The following is a 20,480-nucleotide window of genomic DNA, read 5'->3' as shown; positions in this document are numbered from 1 at the left end:
GATTGATAGCAATCATGATCCAGATGGCTAAGCACGTGAGGAGCTGAATGGCCTGCTGTTATGTTCCTTTTCATGCTTTACAACACGCAGAAACATTTTAAATTTAGTAAAGTACTTGAAGTACGATCACAGTTGTAATGTGGCCACCTGTTTGTCCAGTCTGTGTTTCCATATACAACAATGTGATAATGACAATATAATCTGTTTGATTCTGATACGTAATGAGTTCACCCAAACAAAAGCCTTTTTGCGAGGACTGATGCCTAAGCACCAAAGTGAAGCTTCATTATTGGTGGGGACAGAACATACTTTTAAAGAATCAGGGGAAGGAGGTCCAGGTTAAAATTCTACCACATGCATATTTATATGACTTGCCTTTTATTTCTGTAGACGTCAGACAGTGACCAGTACCCCCTGCTGGATTGAGCTTCACCTGAATGGACCTCTGCAGTGGCTGGACAAAGTCCTTACCCAAATGGGATCACCAGCCATTCGATGCTCAAGCATGTCGTAAAAGATTGGATTTATCTCAGGGAAGACACCTGCCAAATTTTACCAGTCGAGCTATAGCTTTTAATTTATAGAAATGTAATTCATTATCATCAACAACAACAACAGGTTCCTCCTGCAGTCTTACCAGGTACCATCATTGCCACTTGCCATGATAACTGTAAGCACTTTCTGTGGCAATGTTGTTGGGGAAATATTTACAAGGGAAAACCGCGTAATGATTGAGAAACAAAGGAAGAAAAACATCAATTTTTAATTTGTTTTCTACTGGAGAAAAACTGTGTTTTCACCCTGCTACCAGATGGCAAATTTGTCAGTGGTTTTTTTGTGCCAACTGTAGATCTAACCATTTTGTATTATTTGACTACTTTAATGCCCTGTCTCTAGAACTAGATTGAATAGTACGGTTGCCTAGAGACCAATTGATCTCGCTCTCTCTAGTTTTTATCCTTTAACATGCTCCTGAAACTTTTGATGGTTACGCCAGGGAAGAAGGCCAGTTCCTGCCTGCGATTGCCATGGTAACTTGAGCCATTTGTTACACACAGAAGAGAGAAACTATTACAACTGTTCTATTCTGATCAGCCGTTCTGTCAAAACTCAGTGGTTTTGAGCCCACGATGGGTCGGCAGGCCCCTCCGCTGTTTGCACCAACTGTTGGAGATTGGAGAAATGGAGCTGCCCTTCTCAGAGCATATTCTCATCATCAATGTACTGGAAGCTTGTGATTTTCTTTGTTTGTCTGCCAGTTCCCATTCTTTCCTGTTACGTTTATGTTTTGCATTATGTAAGTTTGACTTGTACACTTGCCACCTGCTTTTGTTTTCTAGTCAGAGTTGAAAGAGATTTTAAGCACTTGGTTACAGTTGCCGGTAATTATTATCTTTGAACAATCCAACCTCTATGCTGATAACTTTTTGTTGGACTCGATGCACCGCCTGGGATGCTTTTGTTTAAAAATGGCGCTATATAAATGCCAGCTATGGAGATGTGTGTCGCATCCAATGTTTATTTTCTTAACTCAACTCTAATTGCACCCAATAAAACAAAAATTTGGGCCCAGCCTCAGTGCTGTCTGCAGCATCTGTGTAACATTGAAGGCCAGGAAAAATGTGGCATTGAGCTGTGCCCAAAAAGGCTTGTGCACACCTAAATGGTGTTGACTGATCTCAGTAGTGGTTAGTTCACAATGGTTGACTTTGGATGATTTTCCCCGGGGGATGGTCTATCATTGAGAGAGCAGTGGGGTGAGGCAGGGGGGAGCTATGTAGTGGTTGAATAAGGATGGAGTGTAGTTTCAACATTGAGGTAGCAGTTACCCATCTGGGCTCCCATGACTTGGACAAGAAAGTGGAAAACAACAATATGTGGAACTGCATCGTTGAAACAGTCAATTTGTGCACAAGGCAGAATAAATAAATGCAGCGATTTATTTTAACTTGGTTTTCTTACTTGGTGCCTCAGTGGTCATTGTTTATAATTTCCTGTTTTTTGTTTCCGAAGGGGTCCAATTTAAACTTACAACACAAGCTACACTACCATCATTTGACGATGAGACTTTGACTGAACTGAAACAATCAGTATCTTCAATTAATATATATTTAAAATGGTAAAGCTTACTTTTGGTTTAGCTTGAGTGTGCACATGTTGTTATCCATGCTTTTGTCAGTGCAACCTAGTCTAATGGTGGGACTTCCTGCTCCTGGACTGGAACTTGGAGGTTAGAAATGCAAATCTCTATGTGATACCTACATACAAACTACTTGTCTCTACAGTGGGGTATGGGAACTTCGCCTTCATTTTATATTAATTTTTATACCCCAGATACAATATTAAATCATTCCCCTCCCCTATCCAAACTGTAATCGGTAGACCTCCTGTATCTCACTTGAGCCTTGATTCTTTAACAGTGAATATGAGAATAGTTCTGTGTCCCAACATTTTGTATATTCTCTGTGTAAGAATCACTGGATGCCAATCAGGGATAACACTTACATGGCTATTTTTGCTTCTTAGATCATCAAGAATAAACCTGTTGGCGAAAAGCTATTTACATCAGATATAAGGGTAAAACAAATGGATCTGCAGGACAGTTTAATGTAACAGCTTGCTGTTTGTCCTTTTTCTTCATTCAGCCACTTGCTTTGTAATTTTCATCTAACTACGATTCTTTAAAATTTCCCATTGTGTTTAATCTCCTGCTCAGTTTTCACGTCTTCCTCTCTTATAAAGTGTTTGGAACTGTTTTTGTGAGTATTATTGTGTATGTTTGCCTACAAATTTACACCTATGTTTGGGGATTCATTTGGGGTGGGAGGTCAGATTATTTGTAAACAAGTGCATTGAAGGGGAAACGGGGAGGGGAAGAATATTTTCTTGCCAGCTTATTTGGTCCTGGCCCTAATCTCATGTTCACTGCTCCCTATCCACACTGTGTAAGGCATGGAATATTTCTTGTTCCCTCTGTGTCTCTGGTGACTTCAAGGAGTCTTATTTTCAGGTCAACCTTTTTTGTTTTTTTTTAAAAACTGGAAGCTGGGAATGGCTTGTACACAAGAAATAAGATTTAAATCACTGTATTAATTCCAAATTAGCAGGCCTTAAGGTTATCCAAGAATATCAAGTAACTGACAGACCTGAGACATTTTTATTGAGAGATTCGTTACATGTTAGTCAACATTTGAATTCAAGCCCTGTACTAGTAGATCATAACTTTTTTGGCACAGTTCTGGGTAGGTAAAACAGGAACAAGAACCAAAGTTGCTGGAAAAGCTTAGCAGGTCTGGCAGCATCTGTGAAGAAAAAAAATCAGAGTTAATGTTTCGGGTCCGGTGACACTTCCTCAGAACGAACTCAAAACGTCTGAGGAAGGGTCACCAGACCTGAAACGTTAACTGTTTTTACTTCTTCATAGATGCTGAGTTTTTCCAGCAACTTTGTTTTTGTTCCTGATTTACAGCATCCACAGTTCTTTTGGTTTTTATCTGGCTAAGTACAATTTGGAGCTACGTACTTTTGGATGAGAGGTTAAAAAGAGGCTATCTTTGTATTCAAAAGTTGTTTGCACCAACATTCCTTACTCAACCATCAACACTAAAAGCAGATTAACTTGTCATTCACAATGCTATATGTGGAATGATGAAAATGCAGTGGCACAGCAAAAAGGGTCTGTAAATACATCATGCAGCATTTCAACTCTTAACTTTGGTTGGGACACTCAAATTGGCACCATTGAGAAAACCTGAATAGCACTTGGGTTAGGACCCCAGTTGCATCAGTAGGCCAGAACTCCAAACTCCTGTCTGTCTTTCAGAGGAATTGTAGTTAGTGTTGTGGATCCATCTCTCAGATGAGCCTGAGTGTGCAGCCAGCAGTCAGTGTATGGGGAGTGCATTGCACTAACTCTCCCTAGCCATTTTTCTTGACATCTCTGTAGGAAAACCAGCTGGCTTCAGTTCTATACCTCCCTTTAAACCTTCTCTATGCCTGTCACAGACATTTCCATGTTTTTTTTGAGCAGCTGCTAACACTTATTCTTTGTGGAGGAAAATTCCAGGCCTGATTAACTGAGGTTTAAACAGAAGATTGTAATAACTGACCTTTTAGTATACGGTTTTATTTAAAAGAAAAGACACCTTTTAATTTCACTCCTTAGTGGCACTCATGCTTTTATTTGGAAAAAAAAATTACACACAAGGAAGATTAAAAACAGTCTGCTCAGGATTTCCTAGGATTATTATCGTAGTAGCTGCTGTCTAAAAGCTGTAGCACTGGGGTATTGAATCCTTCTGAAAACCCCACTAGAAACTAGCACATTGAATTAACATGTTCCACAGAGCCACCCTGTCACTGATTTTCTGTTCCATAAATAAATTAAGATTCTCTACAATTGTACTACACTTGCAAAGTACATTACTCACATGAGACAGCATCTGTGAAGAGAAAGAGTCAACTCTTGAAAGGTCATCAAATTGAAACCATCACTCCCTTTCTCTCTACATAGATACTGGTGTCGCTTAGCTCAGTTGGCTAGATGTTTTGCAATTCAGTGATACCAATAGCACGTTTTCAATTCTTGTACCGTACCATACCATGAAGGTCCTTCCCTTTTTAATCTCGCTACTCCCCTGAGGCATGACCACCTTCAAATTAAACCACTGCTAGTCATCTCTTAACAAGAAAGCAACCCTGTGGTCCCTGGACTGTGGTGACTTTACTGTTCTACATTGATACTGCCCAAGTTATTTCCAGCATTCTTGGTTTCTAGAAAATTAGGAATGTGCAACAGACTGTACTAGAAGGCCATAGCTCCAGGCATAAAAACTTCATAAGATTTAGACACCCATCATTATACCTACTACAGCACAGACTCCATGACTATGGTTACAAGTAGGCAGTGCAATGCATTTGTTGGGATCTGCTACTTCTTTCTACTAACAAGTCTTTGCATTACCACTACCATTTGGATCTGTGCTTTAAACAATGGAAAATTCAGGATTGTAACTGTACACATAGGGAAGTCCAAGATCAGAGAATTGGGTGAACACCAGTATATGAATGAAAACTACAAACAACAGTGTAGGTTTAGTTTAGGTTCCTGGCATTGATGTTACTCTTTTTATAGAGTGAAAACTATAGTGAAGTCATATTGCAGTTTTTATTGTCAATCACCTTTCAAGTATGAGTTGAGAGAGAAAGCGGAAAATCGTGCCAACAACGTAATTAGACCAGGTTACAAATATAAAAAGTGTATGTGGAATGTTGAAATCTTAATGTCCATACATCTTTTGACGCTTATTAGCAAGAAATGAGCACTCGAACAACCACTTTTATACTGTGCAGATTCAGGGTGTAGACTACAGGTCATGTCTCTGTCTGGCTGGAAAACCGAACAATTCCAAATGACTCTGTGCTGAATGAGCTACATGATAACTCCTGGGGTTATGTCATCCAGTGTTATCTGTGTGGGGCATGCTGCTTCCCTCCCTCAAGCAACCTATATGCGAGGAACAAAAAGCGTAATCCATGGTTCTTCAAACTTGGTCACAGTAATTCTGGGAAAATGATCTGCATCAAGCTCCATGGAGACATTCTTGACTACATATGTAGTTTTTGTTGTTTTAATTGGAACAGAAGCTCCTGGAATAGTAATTTGGTAGTACAGGACATTTGTCTATCACATAAGCCAAAAAAGTTCCGTCTGTCTCACAAATAAATAACACGGTATATGAATTTATGCCAGTGTGATGGTAGGTATATTGGCCATTTGTCCAAAAGCTGTTTGGAACAAGATAGATATTGACTTTACTCAGTCTGTCTGTGCTTCCAGAACATTAAATATGATGATGTGATTGGCCAACACTTACCAACTAATTAGATGGGAATAATTACTTTAAAACCAATTAAGGATTTCAATTGGGCCCACATTGTCATGCATGTACACCTACTGGAAGCCAAATGTTAATACATGGGACCCTATTCTTTATAGACAAAAAGGGACATACATACAAAAAGGGACATCCTGTTTCAACTCAACAAAATAGGTGACAAATAGTTCTAGTTAATTTCTCAGGGCAATGACTGAGTCAACCTGCCCAATTTTAAATTTAAACAGAGATTGGTCATTAACTGTCAGTCATCATCAAATTGGTGCATTTCCATGGTACCACCTCAATTAGAGTCTATTTACCAACCACTCAGTGTCCTCGTACAGTACTTTTTTTTCTTATTTACGTTGGTATTCTTGCAAATTGAGTGCAGAACAAAAAGCTTTAACTTTTTTTAATACTATAAAGGGCACTTTTTTTTTGCAAGATGGATTAAGGCACTATTGAACAGATTCTCATTGTTGAGGTTTAAACAGAAATCAACTTCAATGGGTCTACTTTGGGACTTTCTCTATCCTAGCATGCTTTGTGGTGCAGTGCATCATGGCATAAGGCACCATCCACACAGCATCTGTGATGCTTACAACAATGGAACAGTGATAATCCATGGAATTTTTAAAAAAGTCCCATGCAATGTGTACTTTTCTATTTAATGAAACAATGTGATTCATGTGAGTATATTTTTTACAAAGTTGGCAATTGAACATGTGTGTCCACCTTTATTGCTTCATCTCCTATACCACAGATGCAATTTAGATTCCTCGTGACCCGCATCAGCATTTTCTCAAGTTCTGTAAAGGTACCTTGTGAATTTCTCCAAGTAGCGTTAAACTATTTAGTTCCAGCAGATAATGCTGCATTACTATCACACTTTACAAAAAAAAGGTGCTTTCTTGTACATTGTTTCTGTTTTCTACTTTAGTGTTCAGAAATGGCCAAAAATCCTTTTCCATTTATGTAAATGTTTCAATGTTATTAAAGTTCATTTTATGATACTAACCAGCAGCAAGTGGAGTAATATTTGTTATATCAGCTGTTCAAGGAAACCTCTGCTTTATAGGCGTGGCGAGCAACTACCTGTTTCTCATACCTAAAAGTTAATCTTTGTACACAGTAGGCCAAAGTTCCACGGGTGCCAACAACATTGAATATCTTACATGAGCAACTTCATATGTAAGCTTAAATAGTGAATGCTGGACTCCTTCATAAGTGGCGGGGGGGGGGGGGGGTGAACTTTCACAGCCAAACTTAATTGTACCTTTTTCCAGTACTTAAACCAGGGTAGGGTGGGACCATCTGAGACTATGATTAGGAGTGGCCACATTATATTTCTCATGTTGCACCATAAACAAATAAGAGCAAGTGCACCCAACTCAGCTAACTGATCAGAATCAAATTTGGAAAATTAGTTGTCTATATGTACATGGAGGTTTTTTGAGAAGTGTAATTTTAGCTGCTCATTAAAATTCTATGCAATCTGTTTTGCACTTGGGAAAGATTACTCATTGATTTTCTTGAGCGTGTTAAATACAAAGTTACCATATGCATCCTTACATCATGACCAGTTACATGTATGAACACCAGAGCCACCCTGTCACAATGGTAAACCACTTTTTGTTTCACTATCCCAGGACTGTAATTCCATTTTTGTTCGACAAAAGAAATAGCATTTCTAGAATTTTATTTTTTAAAAAAAAAATCAAAAAGAACCACAGAATAATGATAGCATAAATCAGCTGATTGATCAGTGCTGTAACAACAGGGTTAGGAGGGTAGTTGATTTAAAAACAAAGTACACTGGTTAGCTTGAATCAGTAGGGGAATTGCTGGAGTCCAACATAAAAAGGTCAAATAGCTAAGTGCTTGGAATAAGCATCACAGAATCTGTTAATGTCAGCAGATTTATGAAAGGTAAACCATGCTTGACGCTTGACAAATCTACTGGAACTTTGAGGATGTAACTAGTAGAGTTGATGATGATGAGTTAGTGGATATGATTTACTTAGACTTTGAGAAGGCTTTTGGTAAGAGTCTTACCTTAGAGATTAGCAAATATAGAATTTTGGGGTAGAATACGGACATGGATAGAGAACGGATTGGCAAACAAAGAACAGTAAAATAGGAATAAACTGATTTTTTCCACGTGGCAGCTATTATCAATGGGGTACTGTATTGGATCAGCTACTCACAATCTATATATATTAATAATTTAGGTGTAGGAACTATAAGTAATATGCCCAAGTTTGCAGATGACAGAAAACAGTGGGAGGGTGAACTAGGAAGGTGATTTGGTGTCATTTAGACAGACATGTTGATTAAGTGGCCAAATGCATAGCAGATGAAGTGTACAGTAGATAAATGAGGTTATCCACTTTGCTAGCAAAACAGATTATCTGAACAGTAATAGATTGGGAAAAGGGGAGGTGCAATAAGACCCCAGTGTCCCTGTACACCAGCTGTTGAAAGTAAACATGCAGATGCAGCAGCGAGTATATGGTCCTTCACGACCAGAATCCACTGCAGGAGCAGGGATGTCTTGCTACAAGTGTATGGGTTTCTTGGTGAGACCACAGCTGCAGTAACATGCAGTTTTGGCACCCTTGTTCTGAGGAAGGACTTAATGGTTAATCGGGGGAATGCAGCAAAGGTTGACCAGATTGAATTCTAGGATGACAGAACCACAAAGTGAAAAGAGACGATCAATTAGGACTATATTCACTGGAGTTTAGAAGAATGATTGAGAAGGATCTTACTAATGAAAAAACCCTACAAAATTTTAACAAGATTAGATAGGAATGTCATTACTGTGTTTACCCTAAGTATAAACTGTAGGCTATTTTGGACTAAGATGAGGGGAGATTTCCTCAGAGTATTGAGCCTGTGGAATTCTCTGCCACAGAAGGTGGTTGAGGCCAAAGCATTGAATGTTAAGGAATTAGATACAATTGTTAGGACTAAAGGAATCAAAGGGTATGGAGAGAAAGTGGGAACACAATACTGAGTTGAATGGTCAGCTATGACTATTTTGAATGGTGGAGCTGGCTTGAAGGGCCAAATAGCCTGCTCCTGCTTATATTTTTGCTAGTTCTAGGAACAAAGATATTTTTCAAGAAAGTGACACTGGAGCAATAAGTCTATTTTTTTGGGAGATCAACTTCTCAACTGCCAATGGGTTCAAAGGAATTCCCTCAGTCCAACCTCAATCTGAAAACAAATTCAGATATTTAAAGTCCTCTGTGCTGAGTTAAGTATTGCACCAAAATATTACACAGCACAACGTGAACAAAAGGCTGAAACTTATGTAGAGCTCCATCAGAATTCGAAAGATTAAGTGCTTCAGCCAATGAATTTGTTCACTAATATAGATTAAATAGAAATCATAATGCACGTAGCACAATTGGCACCAAGGAGATAAAAGTAAACTTAAGCAGATTTGCGGGTGATGAGAGGGGAACATTGGGAAGAAACTGCAAGACACTCGACTGTTTTAATGAGAGGTCTCCCATTTAAATAGATGTTTCTTTCTTGAGGGTCATTAGTCTATAGAATTCTCTTTCCCAGAGCAGGGGAGGCTAGATTTGTGAATATATTTAAGAGTGAGATCTTTTGATTGACAAGTAAAAGTGGACAGGAAAGTAGAGTGAGGCACTGAGATTGAATGGTAGAGCAAGCTTGAGGGCCCAGCTGTCCTACCCTGTTCCTAATTTGTGTTGTTACAAGAACTCCTCTTCTTAAAAAAAAACATGAAATAACTCTTAATTCTAAAGATGTTGGCCACCTTCCAGGTCTGTAACCAAATAACCATTAATTTGTTAGCTAAACAACTGTGAAACTACAATTGCATCTTTAACATAGAAAAGAAAACTCAAAATACAAGTGCTTTTAAAAAAAGGCAAAGCAGGAAAATTGAGTTTACTTAACATAGGTAAATCTCATGGGAAGGTCTTAAAAGGAACAGCTATTGGAAAAGTTGGAGGATTTAGGATGGGGACATTGTAGAAATGCAAGGCCAAAACAAATGATAAAAACCAAAAGAACTGCGGATGCTGTAAATCAGGAACATAAACAAAATTGCTGGGAAAAATGCAGCAGGTCTGGCAGCATTAGGGTTCTGAGGAAGGGTCACTGGACCCGAAATGTTAATTCTGTTTTTCCTTCACAGATGCTGCCAGACTTACTGAGCTTTTCCAGCAAATTTTTTTTTGTTCCAAAACACAGGATAGCTGAGCTACTAATAGTGAACAAAGAAAGGGGAAATGGTGTTGAAGTAACAAACCTGGGAACTGTCCTCATAGAGATGCATCCCTTTGCAGGGTTGGATAGGGAGGCCATGGAGAGCAGTAACTACAAAAGGTGAGAGATTTAAAACTTAACCCAATGCACTCGGAGTCAAGAGATAACAAGGTGGTGTAGAGCTGAATGACCACAGCAGGCCAAGCAGCAGAGGAACAGGAAGGCTGACGTTTCAGGCCTAGACCCCTCTTCAGAAATGGAGTCACTAGGAGTCAATGCAGGCCAACAAGGGAATGGACAAATGGGCAAGCAGGTGACTAACAGAAAGCACAACTAAGCTGATCCAGTCCACAGGATGTCAATAATAGAAGCAGTAAGTGTTGAGCATTGACCAGCATCAAGAACCCTAGCTGATTCTGTTTCTTCCTTATCTAGGGTATAACCTATCATACAAAAAAAAACTCAACACAGGAAGCACAAGCAAGGACAGAGAATTTATTTCATTTCTACACAATAACAATTAGTAATTTTTAAAATCAAGCATTTTGTGAAATTCTAATAGAATTTTAATTTTGTATGCCATTCTAGATTTCACATTTTGCTTGGAGGCAAGGGCTATTAGAACTGCAAAAATGGCAATTTTTCTCCATTTTGGTACCTCACACTCTACAAAGTCAGATTAAAGATGGGTTTAGCTCCTAACCACATACCAGAGTACAAACCGCAAGTTAATCTCATTGTACCAGTACAATATTTTTTTCATTTCCCATCTCAACGTGTTGCTTTTGAGTCAATTTGGCACCACGTTCACAGCAGGTTTTGTGCTGAGTATAAGCCCCTTTAGGAATTCGATCAGACAGCCGAAATGGATTTCACACAGCAGTTCTGTGGGCAGTGGCAGAGACAGAGACAGAGACACTCAGTCACATCTGTCTGCAGTGAGTAGATTTGAAAGTAGCTTCCATAGGGGTGAGAGGTTTACAACGGTGTACCACTACTTTGCTCAACTGCATTGCCATTTTCCAGCAGTTAACTCCAAAAGGAATAGATAAACAATACACCGATAACAATAAACAGACCAATTTCCAGAAAAATGAGAAGCTTCATAGAGGAGATTTGAGTGATTGATATGTGAATATTGATATGGTTGGCAGCAGTGCAATTTTCCTGTTTGCATTTCAACCTTTTTGCAATGAAAAACTAAAAATACCTTACGGTGTGCTTGTTGTTGTAGGATTCAGTGTACACTTGTTTCTGACATGTAGCAAACAAAGATTTTAAGGACAGCTTCTCTGACATATACAAGGAATAATGACATTTATTTCAGTTATTTTTCCTGTACAGGTGGGTTAACTTTACATTAAATGATTTATTACAATCTTTTTATATGTTTCTCAACACAAGGTTGCATGTTTCAAGTCATTTTAAGTCATAGTTACTAACTATGGCAGGCCTGACATATGAAGAGAGACTGGATTGACGAGGACTATAGTCACTGGAGTTAAGATTGAGGGAGGGGAAAATCACAAAAAAATCCTATAAAATTTTACAGGACTAGCAAAAGGTAAAAGCAGGAATGATGTTACTGATGACCGGGAATCCCAGAACTAGGGATTACTGTCTGAGGGCAAGGAGGTGGTAGGCCATTTAGGACTGAGATGATGCGAACAAACCAGTTAATCGGAGCTTTTGTGCTGAATTTGTAACGTATTTACATATAAGTCACACTGCATTCTGTGTGTTTGAAAATTGGTCTGGCACTGGCTAGTCCAATAACACTTTACTAAAATGTAACCAGTCCATAAATGAAACAAGTGCACGAGTGGCAAAGCTGCTGTATTACAGAATTCTCTCTGCATAATAAAAATAGTCCAAGGACTTTGAATGAGACAGAGTGCATTAGGAACGGGAAGGCTCAAAATATACCAAAACCAGAATCAGTTCATTCACAAGGCCAGGGTCTGGGAAGGTGGTGTCGCCCAGGAGTGGGCAGCGACAGTGCTTCCTCCCACAGGGCTTCTTAGCTCAAATGTTTAGTCTAATACACAAGTACAGTGCAGATAGGAGAAAACACAGTTAAAGATCCAAATCTTATCATTCAGTTGATTCAAACATCGACTTGCATGAAAAGCCTTGACCTGGCAACCCAGGGAATGAATGGCTCAGCAAGACCCCCAAGCAAAACACTGGCTCATACACCAAATAAAACCTTCCATCTGAAAATAATCAGGTCCTTAGTCACAGTCTTCATCAGATGGCTCCTCAATCTCTTCTCTGTCTCCACCAATAGCCATCCAAAAAGCTTTAGCAACCTGTCAGATGAAACAGGGCAAGGATGTGTGAATATTAAACACACCCCTGCTGCAACATTAAACTATTGCTCATCTCCAGTGTAAACAAGATGAGCATGAAACAACTTTGTAAAGGGGGCAGCATAAAAGTAAGCTATCATAAGAAAATAAGGCATAAAATTACCCAATATATTTTGAAATAAATCTACTCGAGAGCTTATTCATTAAAAGGTAATTTAGAGTTAGTGCACCTCAGTGAATTCTTCAACCAGTTTGACCAAGCTTTTTGCTTGTCTACAGCAACTAAGCTTCACTAAAAACCTAACTTGTCAACTTGAAGCAGCTGGATCACCATAATAACATTACTATTTTTAAATGTATATGCGTGAGGCTTATCCTGAACATGGATACTCGACTTACAAAGCAGTGTGAAAGAAGGAAGACACAGGTAATGGATTGAAAAATTAGCTTCTCTCCATGGACAAACAGGAAAACATAAATGCTAAAAGTCTGAAATATTTTCTTAAGAAGCGTGTTCTGGATAACAATTCAATTTCCAACATTTCCTGTAAGTACTTTGACAGCTTCAGCTTTTTACCAGTAGAAAATTATCACAAGCTAGTTAAGGTTAAGGAAAGCTACCTAGCCCATTTTAATTGATCCGCCCTGAAGGATCATTGCCCATTAACTGTTCCTTATACATCTAGAGTATGCATCTCCGTGACTCTCTGGAAATCCAAGTAATGATTTTCTGTTCAGTCCTGAATTTGCCCTTCGCTCTTTCAACCTGCAAATTTCTGTCCTTTAGGATAATATTTTGAATTTACCTCTTTGGTTCTTGGCACAACCTATATCCTAAGTTTCTCTAATATTTATTCATAACGCAACATCTTTGATGTGAAGAATGAGCCTCAAACCTTTCCACTGCACTACTTTCAACACATTATTGTCTCCTCTATGGCTCTGTTAATGTTCAATGTATGATTGACCAGAGAATTGTACAATTTGATCACTCTGTTACTTCTGAATTGATGACTGAGAAAGTAACAAGGACAAAGGACAAAATCTGCCCTGCATGTAGAACAAATCTCCATCTTTTTATCATCAGCTGCAAAAGGAGTTGTATGTAATGGGAAAACAGGCAGAAAATTAGATTTTAAGCCACAACCACACTGGTCACCATCTTTATCGAATGACAGAACCAGATTTTTGGTGGCGGGGGGGGGGGGGCGGGAACCAGTCTACTTCTACTCCCATTTCTTATGTTCTTGTTCTAGTTATTGGCATTATGGCCAAATATCAGCTTCCCTCACTGAATGAGCTATTGTAAAAAATGATTAGTGCTTATTGAAGAGTGCATGTGAACAGTTTTGGGTTCTCCATTAAAAATATAAAATAGGTATGGAAAAAATGTTATGGGTTCACATTCGACTAAGATGTTATCAGAGATGAGGGATAAAACTAAAGCCTTCAGGAATTAGAGCTTTTCTCTTCACAGTCAAGATGATTTTGGGATAACTTGATAGTTATTGAAGAGGAGGCCTCGATCCAGTGACTAGGACTAAATCATTTTCAATGGCAATGAGCGGGTATAAGATTAAGATTAATCACAAAAGGTTCAAGTACAAAATAGGGACAAATTTTCTGCCACAAACTGTTGTTGACAGAGTTAATAGATTATTTTTAAAATGGTGGAGGTAGCTGCTAGGAAAAAAACAATAAAAGGAAATGGGGAATGAACAGGAATAGGATTAGATTTCACAGCGCAGGAGAAGAAATGCAAAACAGCAGTGCAAAAGGTCAGTTTGATAAGTGTCACCTGACAAAATACCTGCATTAGATTAAGTCCTGGGTACAGCGTACATTTCCAGCAACAGCCGTTTTACTTCATCACGTTAGTGGCAATATTTCAGATCACAAACACTGGTGTACCTCCTAACTTAGTCCATGAGCATGCCACTGGTGATTTGCTATATGTGCAAACATTTGGGCTTTTGTTTCAAGTTTGGAGGTCCTTACCTTTTCTGCATGTAGTTTTCTTTGTTCATGAGGTAATGTTGCTGCTTTGTCTGTTAATGTAAAACAAAGTGTTACTTATGTACAACAATGAGTTGGAAGGATTCCTAGACAATTAGTCATGTGTCAGCAATGTACAATTTAGCTACAAATCTTTCTTCCTCCTCTCTATTTTTTCCACATGTAAAGGCAGAGAACCATATCTATGACTTAGTGACCAGAGGCAGAAACTATGATTTCAACTGATGTAGATACAGCAAATCATTCATAAAAGCAGTACTGCCTGTGCTTATTAACACACTCAGCTGACTGTCAGTCACAGAAACGTACAGCATGGAAACAGACCCTTTGGTCCCACTCATCCATGCCAACCACATATCCTAAATAAATCTAGTCCCATTTGCCAACATTTGGCCCTTATCCCTCTAGACCTTCCTATTCATATACCCATCCAGATGCCTTTTAAATGCTGTTATTGTACCAGCCTCCACCACTTCCTCTGGCAGCTCATTCCATACACACGCCACCCTCTGCGTGATAAAGTTGCCCCTTAGGTCCCTTTTAAATCTTTCCCCTCTCATTTTAAACCTATGCCCTGTAGTTTTAGACTCCCCCAACCCTGAGGAAAAAACCTTGTCTATTTAACGTAGTCATGTCCCTCATGATATTGTAAACCTCTATAATGTCACCCCTCAGCCTCTAATGCTCCAGGGAAAATAGCCCCAGTCTATTCAGCCACTCCCTATAGCTCAAAACCTCCAACTCTAGCAACATTTTTGTAAATCTTTTCTGAACTGTTTTGAGTTGTGCAATATCCTTCCTTTAAACAGGGAGAGCAGAACTGCACACAATATTCCAGAAATGGCCTAACCAATGTCCTGTACAGTCCTAACATGGCCTCCTAACTCCTATACTCAAAGCACCAACCAATAAAGGCAAACATACCAAATGTCTTCTTCACTGTCTTTACACATACTGATCACAAATATATAAATTAGAAATTTCAGCCTATTCCAAGTAGCACATTTTTAAATGTATATTTTGTCACACAAACATTCCAAAGAATTGCAGCAATTCAACTAAGTAAACAAGACTTTTGCAGTAGCTAATTTAAGATTCTGTGCAAGTAGGATTGATTTCCACCACCTTTGTGAAAATTGTTTTCCAAGTGTAAAACTAACCTTTCATTTCTTTCAGCTTCTCAAATAGACGCTCAAAGTTTTCACAGTCAACCTCGCCTGTGGTAAGAGTGGCGAGTTCTTGGATATCCAAATGAAACATAGGATCTGCTGGATAAACAAACCAACAGATCATGAGCCAAAGGTTAGTTTAAAAAAAAAAGCAATAGTTCTGGAAAAAAGGAATTGGTGTTTCCATACCCATGAAACTATCTGGCTGAACAGCTGCCACACCATCTCTGTCTTCTGCAAGTGATTCAGCATCAAGTTCTGCAAGGTTGTGGTACTATATGAAGTAGAATGGTTAAAGTATACATCAACAGTGTTAAACATGAATAAAAAGTGCTGGAGAAACTCAGCAGGTTTAGCAGTAGTATCTGTGGAAAGAAAAAAATTTAAAGTTTCAAGTCCAGTGACCCATCCGAAGAACTGTTCTGCAGAAGAGTGACAGGGCTTGAAACCTTCTCGCGCCAGCAATTTTTGTTTTAGTTTCAGATTTCCAGCATTTACAGTCCTTTGTACTCAAGAATATTAAGTTTACTGTGGGTAAGCTGTGAGATAGCAAGAATTGTAGATGCTGGACAGAGATAACACAGTACGGAGCTGGAGAAGCGCAGCAGGAAAGTGGACCCTTCTTCAGAAATGGTGAGGGTGAAGGAAGCGCAGAAATAAATAGGAGGGGTGGGGCTGGGGAAGGTAGGTGGGATGGCGATAGGTGAATGCAGGTAGGGAGTGGTGGGGATTGGTCGGTGGGAAGGGTAGGGCAGATAAGTGGGGAAGACGATGGATGGGATGTATCAGGTCAAGGAGGCAGGGAAGGTTAAACATGAGATGAGGCCAAGGGTGGGGAGATTGTAAAGCTGGTGAAATCCATGTTTAGGCCATCAGCCTGTAGTCTCCCAAGGTGGAATATGAGGTGCTGCTCCTCCAGTTTCTGGGTGGCATCACTGTGACGCTGGAGGCAGCCCAGGATGGACATGTTGTCCAAGGAGTGGGAGGGGGAGTTGAAGTGATTCACAACTGGCAGGTGTTGTTGTTTGTTGTGTACAGAGTGCAGATGCTGTACAAAGCACAGTCTCCGAGTCTACGCTTTGTCTCCCCGAAGTTGTGGAGGCCACATCGGGAGCGGTGACTGCAGTAGACCAAGTTGACGAATGTGCAGGCGAACTCCTGTCTAATGTGGAAGGTTTGTTTTGTGCCTTGAATGGAGGTAGGGAGTGGGGTGTAGCGACAGGTGTAGCACTTCCTGCGGTTGTGTTACTGTGTTGTGTAGCATCCTTTTTATCTGGGCATCAACAATCTAACACAAACTCCAGATCAACAGCAATATGGTAAACTTTTAATGGCCTCAGCAAGTCACTCTGATCAAGGAGCAGTTAAGGGTGGCCAAAAAATGCTGGCCCAACCAATGACATCCACATGCCTTAAATGAACAAAAAATGGTGCAGGCCAGAGTTTATGTTCCACATACGCAAACTTCATCTAATCAGTGTATTTTGACTATTCATTTCCCTTTACTAAGCTTACCACATAAAATACATCAATACAATTTGCCTTAGCCACACAATGTAACATCAAGCTCCACATCTAACCACTCTTTGGTTAGAAAACTCTCGTGAATTCTTTATTAATTTAGTGATAATTTTATATTTATGCCCCTTGATCCCAGATGACATTCAAGCTTGCAAAATACTGTGCAGTGAACATTGTTCGGTACCTCAAGTGAACGGTCAGTCCTCATGCATGAATTTCGGCAGAAAGCTTTTGCAAATCATTGAACATTAAGAACAGCACAGGTGCACCAATCTGTTTTCCAGCCAAAGTCAGCACACCAGTGCTGCTCAGCAGTTAATTACTGGATCTCATTTAGAAGCAGAAATTTTAATTAATTGTTCTCTTCTATAATCCATACATTCCGAGGTCAATCCATAGTGGACCAACAGAGGTCAGCTAACTCAACTCTGATTGGAAATGGACTTGGAATCTCGTCGTTTGGTAGTACAATGGCAGACGTAATTATCTATAAAACTTTTGCAAGTTTTTTTAACTAATTAGAACAATTCTACTTTTTAATCTCACAATGGCCCCGGTTTATTGGGCCACGTAACATGAATAGGTGGAGGGCTTTTGCCTCTCAAAGCAATAGTAAAAGTATGACTTTACTGTACTAAGAAGAACAGCAAAACCTGAAGCTTCAGTATCCTTGCTTAGAAACAGCAAAGTGCTGGACAGGTCGATGATCTTTTGGAGAAGGTGACATATTGTGAGTACTGTTTTTCCTATCTTCCTTTTCAAGGAAGCCAGTGGAAAAGCCAACATTTTTCATTTCTTTCTTAATGATATGAAACATTAACTAGTTACTGTAAGTCAATGGCTGTGCAGCCCTAATAAATCATGTGGCTCACCAGTCAATTGTCTCCAATACACCTAAAATGGAACACAATGGCCAACTTCCCTTAATATGCAATTACTATAAAAGTTATAAAAGGGAGTGATGACAAGGTTATCATTTCACCTTTAAGCTCTGAAACACTTAGGACAATGACTGAAAACATTTGATAGGAAAACAGCTTGAAATCACACCCAGACATCAATACTTAATTAGTGCATCACTTACTTCCACCTGCGTTTCATCTTCTGTTTGACAATTCTCAAGCACACCAGTTAAACTACTAAGTATTCCAAAATCTTGAGGCCTATCTAAAGAAAAGAAACTGCGTGTTAAAATTTTTGCATTAGTTTAAAGACCCATTACCAAATGTGTACTCCATATATGCAACAAATTCCTTTTCAAATTGTGCCAAAGATTCTGTAGTTGAGATACAGGACTCCACTAATCACATTTCAGAATTAGGCAGTTTGTTCTGCCAAACAACAGGACATTCCAGTCAGCTTTCCTGAGGTTAAGTTTCACAGCATGAGCATGTGATAAATTCTTGATCTCACAAGGAATCAAGGGCTACGGGGAGAGTGCAGGGAAGTGGATTTGAAGTGTCCATCAGCCATGATTAAATGGCGGAGTGGACTCGATGGACCGAATGGCCTTACTTACACTCCTATGTCTTATTAAGCATTGCTCAAGCTCACCATTTGTACTTACTGCCATTATTTCAAACTCATGCAGGGACTATGTCCCAACAAGTGGCTGATTAACTCAAACAATATGTTACTTTGGCTCCTCCTAATAAGTAGAGGTAGACCGCACTCAACCAGAAAACATTTGTAAAACCCAAAACTAAATGTCCAATGTTAGATGTAATTCCACGATTTGGCAAGCATTGCTAAACAGTCTCAAGTATGCTAATAAACACCTTAGATTGGCTGTTAACGTAAAGTTGAGATTGTAATGCGGCTCAATCATGCTTGCTAGAAGTTATACAGATTAAAATGCAAGGAACTGTTCCCTGCAAAACCAGAAGGAATCTCTTCAAGCTTTATGCCCTTTTGAAATTATCCAGCTCGTTATAAAGTTCATAAATTCCAGTTGCCTCCTCCATTGTAACACAAAGCCAGAGCTGACTTGTTAGTCAAGGAGGACTCCTTTCCTTCTGTTGTATAAATTATTTTGATTGTTTTACATTTGGCATTCTTACATGTGTCTTGATGAGAGCAAGGTGAAAAGCTTTAGCACATATCTATATTTTCAGCAACATTAAAAGTTCTGTAATACAAACAACTGTTGAAATATTATTCAATTTGTCCAAGTAGTTACGTTAGGGTAACATGGATTCTTATTTCCACAAAACAGAGATTTGTTTAAATACATGAATTAGGTGTTGCAGTTATATAGACCCCTTTGATCTTGATTAGGATGGAGGCCCTATTTACTAGCTGGCTTGTAAAATAAAGTAAAATTTTGGGCAGTCTTAACGTAGAGCTTAAAATTTATTATTTCAAAAGATCCAAAGGATGGGTGGTGTAGAAAATGGAAAGGAGAAAAATCAGTGTAGTCAGGTTGCTAGTCTGATATCAAAGATTTGAGTAATTTGATTTATTATTGTCACACGTACCTAAATACACAGTGAAAAGTTTCATTCTGCAAGCAGTACAGGAAGATCATACCATACAAGGTCACGCAGATCATAGATTGCTTGAACAGAGCAAGGCACACAAAGTTACGGCTGCACAGAAGTTGTACAAAAAACAAGATCAACATTAGATTTGAAATTTGAGGTCCAGTCAGCAGTCGAGTAACAGCAGAGAAGAACCTGTTCTTTAACCAGCTGGTACATTGTGTTTAAGCTTTTGTATCTTCTGCCTGATGGAAGGGTTGGAACAGATTACAACCGGTGTGGGAAGGGTCTTTAATGATTTTGGCTGCCCTTCCGCCGCAATGAGAAGTGTAGATGGAGTCAGTGGATGGGAGGTTGGCCAAGTACTGTGCTGGATCTGATGAGTTTAATGTGGACTGAAGAATATCATTTGGCAACAATAATATGAACTGCTTACACAAAAAAAAAGTTGTTCCATACCTGTTTTCATCTCAACATTTGACCATACATTTGCATTCAAAGCTTGAATAATTCTCGTTACTCCCGTAGATTCAGGAAAGTCATCTGTGTGGACACCAATATATAATGCTGTTACAGAATATGGGGATGCAGAGGTAAAATATAGGTCAATTAAAAACGTCCTTTAGAAGATGAGCTTTAGAAAAAGACTGATGGAGAAATTTTAATGCCACAAAATCAATACTGAGTCCAATGGTTTGACACAATTTTAATGAATGGCTGATGTGAAATGTTCATTTAATGACAGATCATTTAAATTTCTTCAATGTGTTGCCTTAAAAAAAAACCTAGTTAAGGGCAGAAACTAGGCAGCGGGTGGGATAGAGAGTAAGTGATAGGACAGAGCCTAAAGAA

The 20,480-nt window shown here is 39.1% G+C and overlaps 2 protein-coding genes across 5 annotated transcripts in view; one reads left to right on the top strand and one right to left on the bottom strand.

Moving 5' to 3' along the window:
* smad3b (SMAD family member 3b) overlaps positions 1-7,037 on the top strand; it is a 135,583-nt gene extending 128,546 nt beyond the window's left edge. For 2 of the 3 annotated variants that reach the window (XM_059639320.1, XM_048562900.2), the window contains one exon: positions 391-7,036. In XM_059639320.1, coding sequence (XP_059495303.1) covers positions 391-514 — 124 coding nt within the window. In that variant the 3' untranslated portion in view covers positions 515-7,036. Of the gene's footprint in view, positions 1-390 lie in introns of all 3 variants that reach the window. The other variant, XM_048562901.2, reaches the window with a different exon arrangement.
* Positions 7,038-11,430: 4,393 nt separating this feature from the next.
* The window catches only part of aagab (alpha and gamma adaptin binding protein), a 47,445-nt gene continuing 38,395 nt past the window's right edge, over positions 11,431-20,480 (bottom strand). The window contains exons 5-10 of one of the 2 annotated variants that reach the window (XM_048562830.2): positions 20,088-20,171; positions 18,233-18,315; positions 15,817-15,901; positions 15,619-15,726; positions 14,441-14,490; positions 11,431-12,442 (exon numbers count right to left, since the gene is read on the bottom strand). In XM_048562830.2, coding sequence (XP_048418787.1) covers positions 12,365-12,442; positions 14,441-14,490; positions 15,619-15,726; positions 15,817-15,901; positions 18,233-18,315; positions 20,088-20,171 — 488 coding nt within the window. In that variant the 3' untranslated portion in view covers positions 11,431-12,364. The remainder of the gene's footprint in view (positions 12,443-14,440; positions 14,491-15,618; positions 15,727-15,816; positions 15,902-18,232; positions 18,316-20,087; positions 20,172-20,480) is intronic. The other variant, XM_048562831.2, reaches the window with a different exon arrangement.

This window comes from Stegostoma tigrinum, chromosome 33 (genome assembly GCF_030684315.1).
Source record: "Stegostoma tigrinum isolate sSteTig4 chromosome 33, sSteTig4.hap1, whole genome shotgun sequence".
NCBI classification, from domain to species: domain Eukaryota; kingdom Metazoa; phylum Chordata; class Chondrichthyes; order Orectolobiformes; family Stegostomatidae; genus Stegostoma; species Stegostoma tigrinum.
The sequence above is the reverse complement of the archived record's forward strand: the minus strand, read 5'-3'. Positions and strand labels throughout refer to the sequence as shown.